The sequence below is a fragment of the Cyprinus carpio genome, chromosome B22 (assembly GCF_018340385.1).
Source record: "Cyprinus carpio isolate SPL01 chromosome B22, ASM1834038v1, whole genome shotgun sequence".
Taxonomy (NCBI): domain Eukaryota; kingdom Metazoa; phylum Chordata; class Actinopteri; order Cypriniformes; family Cyprinidae; genus Cyprinus; species Cyprinus carpio.
Window position 1 is genome coordinate 33,954,120 of NC_056618.1, and position 7,154 is coordinate 33,961,273.

At 36.0% G+C, this 7,154-nt stretch overlaps 1 protein-coding gene across 1 annotated transcript; it reads right to left on the reverse strand.

The window, feature by feature from the left end:
- Positions 1–942: 942 nt before the first annotated feature.
- hykk.2 (hydroxylysine kinase, tandem duplicate 2) lies at positions 943–5,320 on the reverse strand. Its single transcript, XM_042749093.1, has 5 exons — positions 5,178–5,320; positions 4,285–4,590; positions 3,950–4,092; positions 2,544–2,724; positions 943–2,465 (listed from the first exon to the last, which is right to left on the reverse strand). The coding sequence occupies exons 2-5, from the start codon at positions 4,586–4,588 to the stop codon at positions 2,026–2,028; spliced, it is 1,068 nt and encodes a 355-aa protein (XP_042605027.1). The 5' UTR covers positions 4,589–4,590; positions 5,178–5,320; the 3' UTR covers positions 943–2,025.
- Positions 5,321–7,154: the final 1,834 nt, after the last annotated feature.

Sequence of the window (7,154 nt, forward strand, 5' to 3'; positions counted from 1 at the left end):
TCAAATATTTACTGCATTTTTTTAACATGTAAACTGGGTAATATAAATAACAACAGGTCTGTACATCAAAAGAAACGCCATCAGTGAAATTTAAGCCCAGTTCTGTCCATTTTTTATTCATCCTTTCACATGTACAGTATATGATCTGTTATGTGATATGGCAGTGCATGTTTCCTCACGCCATCTGCTCACTTTTCAGTTCAAAGGCAAGCAAACAACAGGAGAACACCGAGGCACCAGGTTCTTTGGCACAATATAACGTGACAATAGGTGCACTTTATCACAAATACTGTACAAATAGAGGCAACAGAATGTAAGAATGAATTGCATTGTTGAAATAATACTGTATACTCTAACCCATATGTTTGCTTTTACTGAAGGATTGTTGCTTGTGAAGTTCTTCTTGGTATCTGATCAGCGTGAAATGGCTTTAAAGCACTTGGCCTGAGGTAATTGGTTCAATGTTTAGTTACATGATATCAAGCAAAATTACTTGACCCCTCCACATGAGACCTATGCAGAGACAAAAGTGGTTTTTACTCTTTTACATCTGTGATGTTTGGCATAACACATTTTATTTCTACGCTTGATTGGTCGGTGGATTTAATTCCATTTACATAGATTTGGCAGGCTGACACTTTTTATCCAAAGCAACTTTTAGTATGATACTTTTTTTTTTTTTTTTCAGTTCATGTGTTCCCTGGTAACCCATTAAAATGGCTTTGAATGCTTTAAGACCTTTATGATGTTTTTGTTTTTTCATAAGTTCTGTATTAAAGAGTCATCAACAAGGAAGAATAATTGCTGAACCAGATTTTGTTGTTGCTGCTCTTTTTGCTTAATGATCTGCTTGAAAAGTGCACTTTTCAGTAAGAACTAAACTATGACCTCTCAATAATACCTGATCCATGCAGTAAAAAAAAAGACCTTTGACAAACCAGATAAAATGCTACAGTCAGTAGTTTGTTTATTCATGACATGTGTTGTAAGATCAGCCCATAAAAGTTTATGGGACCTTTCGTCACATTCCATCTCTATGATATACAATACATAGCAATACATCATAGTCTATGAATTGTGCAAATTTAAAATCGTTGTTCTGCAGAAAATGTTTTTATTTGGGTTCTTTACTCTTGGATGGAATAAAAGCACCAATTACAATTAAAGACGGGAAATACATTAAACAAATAAAATCACATTTGATAACAAAATTTGGTTTTACGATTTAAGACCTCCTGAATGAACTTTCCACTAATAAAATCCCCTCTGCTGCTTTAAGGAAATTATGGCATGCTTGGTGTTAGTAATTACTTTTGTTCAACATTATAAATTTAAGGATCATCAAGTATAATCCTACATTAATTCTTGGGATATACTGTATGGTAGGCATTGCATCTCATGCCCATTTATACATTAATACTTACGTAATTTAATATTTATTCTTAATACTTGTTTTTTTTTTTATGTCAGAGCAGATGTTGCAACCATATTGGTGTTATTTTACTTAATTTTACTAAATTCTATCTTCTGTGCAACAAAATAGGAGAATTTTTAAATTATGTATTGTCTTACTGGGACTTTCAAGATCCGAAAGCACTATGAAAATATCATAAAAGCGTTCCATAACACGTGCACATTCTATTGTGCAATTTCTGAATGTAAGTGGGTGTGTGCACTTTTTTTTTTTTAGAATGAGTGACTTAATTTTCGTTTTGGACTGTTGGACAAATGAAAATAAAGGTATCTGTATTCATATAGTCAGAGTCTTAATGGAGCCATCAAAGATATTTGTGAGGAACAAACCAAAATGGCTTAAGACGTGGCTCATTGTCATATGATTTTAAAATCATAGTACTTTTGGACCACTTTTATGATGCTCATTTGAAAATTTGGGGCTTGACAGTCCCAGTTGCCATTGACTTTCATTATTTCAAGATGTTGTTAAAATGTTGATTTTTGGGTTAACTATATCTTCAATGCATCCCAGTTTATTGCATTTACTTTTTGAGCATGCAGCTGCTCAAGTCAAGGTTGGCCAAACTGTGCAGCATTCTGGAACCATTTTCTTTCCACTTCCTCTTTACCCAGCTCCCAAAGATGGCAGAGATGGCGCACCCCTGTCTTGGAGGTGATCATCAAGTACTCCTCATTCTCTGGCTGCTGGGTCACTGCGTGTCGGGCCAGAACCAGGGACTGGCAGAACCGACAGAGAACCAGCAAATAGAGCGAGTCTCTTTCTGCCTCATTAAGAGGAAAAACGCTTTCCCATCCCGCCACCACTGGCCCTCCAACGTCTACCGGATTGGGATTCTCAATCATCATGTACATGATGGTGATGGCCAGCTCAAATATGAAATACCCACAGCTCATGTCTCCAAAATCAAGGATCCCAGAGATCTTGTACTTTGTAGGTCCATTGGGTTTCACCAAGAGGTTGTGGTCGTTAAAGTCTCCATGGTTAATGCCTGCAATGCAATAAAAACGTCTAAAAAAGAACACGCTGACATAGAAGGGTTGACACCGAAATGAAAATTACACCTTACACTTGCGAAACAATGGTAGTTTTGGCACGACTTGGATCTGGTACTGCTCCAGAACGGCTTTAACAACCGTTTGTACAGGATCCCCATCCATCACATGAATATACTGTTTTAAGAGAGGAACGCTGGCGAGATTCCATATAAAATCTTCTCTCTGTAGGACGCTGATGTTTGGATGCTCCATCTTTATGAGAAAAAGCAACAAAATCGAACAAATGCCTAAATACAAGCAATATTTATAATATAATAAAAAAAATGTTTAAGGGCTGTTCACACCAAGAACTATAACTGTAACTAGGGCTGGGCGATATTTGGCGTCTGCGATAAAATCGTAATTGTGGTTTTTACAATATGCGAGCTGACAATATCAAAGAAACTTCTTGACAGTCCAAAAGCATTTACAGCGTAATGGAGCCTAGCAGTTAGAATGCCCTTATAATTCAAGTAAAGTAATGAAAGAAAAATGTATCACTGTGTGGGTCACTGTTTGTTTTTGTAAAATATGATATATTTTAGTAATATCAAACAAGCATCAGTGCCATTTTCCTAAATATTAGCGTGTGAGCGCGATCGCGATTGTGATATTAACTTTATACAACAGTTCAACAAATATTGAGTTAATATAGAATGTTCTACATTTTAGACACACTATTGTCTGTTTTTATGTTTGGCCAACGAAAATTGTTCCAAACAAAGCCAGAGCAAGACATATGTGCGTATCACAGAAGTGTTTCGTTCCTGAATTAATCTGTTTTTGAACAAATCATTTGAGTCAATGATTCAGTGGTCCATTCATAAATCACTTGCTTTTTTTCTAAATAAATCAGCCTTTTTAAACGAATCGTTTGAATTAATGATTCAATGAATCGCTCATTAAGGCAGGGACTTGCTGCCACCTACTGGCAGTTTTAGTGTCATATTTATTTATCCATGACAGGCCTAAACCAGCCAAGGTGCCAACACAAAAACACACTCAGCAAAATATTATTTAATTAACATTATTGGGGAAAAAAATCCAATAAATGTTGGGATATATTTTTTCGTCAATACTGCACAACCTTAGCTATAACCAAAGTTTTAAAAACTGTGCACATCACAACTATAAAGACCTGTAGAAACAATAGTTAGAATCCTTTTCACAACTACTTTCGACTGACAGTCGATAAAAATACATCTGGCTTTAAAGCGCATGCTGCAAGAACATTAAAGTATTAATACACTAATAAAAAACAATAACAACATGTATTGTTCTACTTTGGCCTACAATGATTTAGGGAAAAACAGCCCAGACATTATTGTGCATTGGTTGGGAGGTTAATATAGTTACGTATTATCGCCATAGTTGTTTATTCTTGGTGTTTTTTAGGGTTTAAGTTTTCCTTGGAAATAAATGGAATCAGAGATTTTACTTGGAGTAAAACTGTATCCAATGTGGCGGCCATTTTCCCAACATCATACAAGATCTGAGGACTGCAGGTAATTTTGGCTACGGTAGTGCCAGGGAGGTAGGTAAGTAATCGCACTAAATATTTCTGCAGGCCAAAACCACAATCTGTGAGAGTACCAAAAAAAAAAAAAGTTAATTAGCATTTTAGTTACAATGTAAATCCATTCAGTGTTCTCCATACACCCATCAATGTTTACTCACCTTTAACAGGCATTTCAAACCACTAACCATCAAGTCTTGCTGCATTTTAGGATTTAATATTTAAGGAAATTAATCATTTCTAACAGTTTTTCATACCAAATTCTTCCAGGCTCATGAGTTGGCCGGTCAGAGTGGGCAAAGCGGTCTGGGCAGGAAGGCCTCTTTGGTTTAGGAAGTTCATGGCGTGAGTCTGCAGCTCAATAACGGTGATGTTGTGACTGTCTGCAGAGTTCATAACCTTCAACACATATTCTCCGCCCTCACTGGGGGCCACGTAAAAGTTCTGATCATCATAACTGGGCAACGGGCGAATGACGGACGCGGTCAAGCCATAGAGTCGCTTGACAGTCTCAGTAACCTGGGAGTGACTGAGATTTGGCTTTGATTCTTTTGTTGGCATGGCTGAGGATGGAAAACTGCGGTTATTAGTGTACCAATTCATAACAGGAGCAATACATTGATCAGAAATCACTATATGTTGCAAGTTTTTTTTACTAAAAGAGGTTAAATGAATAGTACAACCATCAGGGGAAAAAATTATACAGATATTATGTAACTGTCATAATTGTTATTTCTAGGTGAACTAATCCTTTAACCAATGTTGTTTGCACAACACATATATATAAAAAATAATAATAATAATAAAAAAACATTTTGTGTCAGAACTGTCTACTCAAAATGTACTTCTGAACCAACGAGTCAAGATGAATCAACAAGTTTCAAAACTATTACAAATAAACAATGCAACGTCGTCGGGTTTAAAAACTGTGTATTCAGTTTATATTTCTCTCGTGCAGTTGATCACATTACACTTTAAGCATTAATATTCACATGCATAAAAGTCTCGCTTCATGTGCACGCTTGTTTTTTGGTTTTTTGGTATATAGCTAATTAAAAACCACACGAGTCGAACGGCAATTGCATGCAAACAGATTTACAATAACAAATTATAATCCGGATTGCTAATAAAGCTCAAAGAACAATAGTACCTGCAGAGTTTTGTTGCTGGACTGCTCAGTGTAATGGAGATTCGAAGCGGCTGCCGCGGACGTCTGGAACGTCATTACGTCACGAAACAGAAACGAGGCTGCGTTCAGTCCGATGGCGATTCAGTTAGCTCATAAAAATAGTGACTCGTTTGCGCTAATCGGTTCTTTTGAATGACTCGGTTCAAAGAACCGTTTAAAAACGATTCAGTGGTTCGTTATGTCATTTTATACTATTTTATGTCATTTGTGCTCTAAACTTTAAAAAAGACACACAATACTATAGTAATTTATAGTAAATACCATAGTGTTTTTGACTATACTATAGTGTATTATAGTACAACATCATACTGTAGTATTAACTATAGTGAACTGATAAACTGTAGTAGTATTGGGTAATTTGTTTATATTACTATAGTTTTTATATTACCACAGCAACTATAAAATTACCACAACAAATTAATTCAAGTACTTTACTGTAGTATGGTTCAAAAACACTATAGTGTTTACTTTAAATTACTATAGTATTTTTCTTTCATGTGGGTTTATTAGGCTATAATTGTTATTCAGTTAGGTTTTATTTAATTGTGTTTATTATTATTTCATGTTTTCAGTTTGCAGCCATGATTCCCCTCATAAATGTCATTAAAAGCTTTTCAGATGTTTCATAAAACCTGTTTTCTGAACACCAGCTGTGATTTGTACTGACTCCTTGTAAAGACATGGTGATTTAAACAATATAAAGAAGCAGAATATATTTCCCTCATCCAAATAACCAAACTTTTGTTTTTGTGTACGATCTTGGATTTTGAATTTTCCTGTACAAGCAAGCTGTTTTATTTGAAATGTCATTTTGTAATCTCTTAAACTTGTAAATAGCCAGCTGAGATATGTTTTACAGGACTGAAAGATGCTTTTTGTGGCCAGATTTTGGTGTAGTTACTGAATCTACCAGCAGGGGCTAGCATGGTCATGCTAACCAGCCAAACCTTGATCTCTTGGGTGCCATGAGCAAAGACAACCAATGGGCCTTTACGAAAATGAATCATAATGTTTTATTTGTAGTAAAACCATGATTCATTTTCATGAGGGTGAACCTGCCGAACAAGTTGTATGAGAAAGCTATAGATAGTTTTCTCCATAGACCTCCTAAGATGTCAGCAACGGTGTCGTTTGTGGCATTATTTTGTAAATGTGTGGTCATTTTAGTCAGATTCTATGAGCCTTACATTTTATATTTAATGCAAAAAAACTATACAATCTAAAAGGCAGTGACAGCAATGCTGATCAAACAGTTTTCTTTAGCTTTCTTATATCCACTGACTGTGCATATTGTTGTGGTTTTGAAGCACGGTATTGAGGGTACAAGGTTATGGTTTTATACCACAACGAGAACAGGGTTTTTTTTTTCCCCCTTAGTGTGAACATGAGAGGGTTGTTTGCCATTTATACCGGAAAACACAGAGGAGGCAACATGATCTGTAGCAAAGTTTAATGTGTTAAAGGAGTCATATGATGCAATTTCAAGTTTTCCTTTCTCTTTGGAGTGTTACAAGCTCTTGGTGAATTAAGAAGATCTGTAAAGCTGCAAAGACTAAAGTCTCAAATCCAAAGAGATATTCTTTATAAAAGTTAAGAGTCAACCATGCCCCCCTAAAATGCCTCATTCTAACACACCCCCACATCTCTACGTCATGATGTGGGAATATTTGCATAAAGCCGGCCAAATGTTCACACAAAGAAAGAAGGAGTAACTTTTATTCTCGCTGTAGTATTGTTGCCGTCACCGCCATGTCGTGGAGATGCTTTGTGTTTCGTTTCGAAAGCAAAGCTACTTTGTTTGGTCTTGCAAAAGAGGATACAGCTAGAAATCAGTGGTTAAGTTGTATTTACAACACTGTTCCAGAACAGTTCAACCCAAATATTCAGATGTGTGCAGCGCATTTTATGTAGGACTATTTCCTGAACCAGTAGCCTACA

Coding starts and splice junctions, on each gene's coding strand:
- hykk.2 (XM_042749093.1), bottom strand. CDS start 4,588: ATGCCAACAAAAGAATCAAAGCCAAATCTCAGTCACTCCCAGGTTACT. Junction 4,093..4,284: donor CATGAGCCTGGAAGAATTTG/GTATGAAAAACT, acceptor GTACTCTCACAG/ATTGTGGTTTTGGCCTGCAG. Junction 2,725..3,949: donor TGGATACAGTTTTACTCCAA/GTAAAATCTCTG, acceptor TTTCTCATAAAG/ATGGAGCATCCAAACATCAG.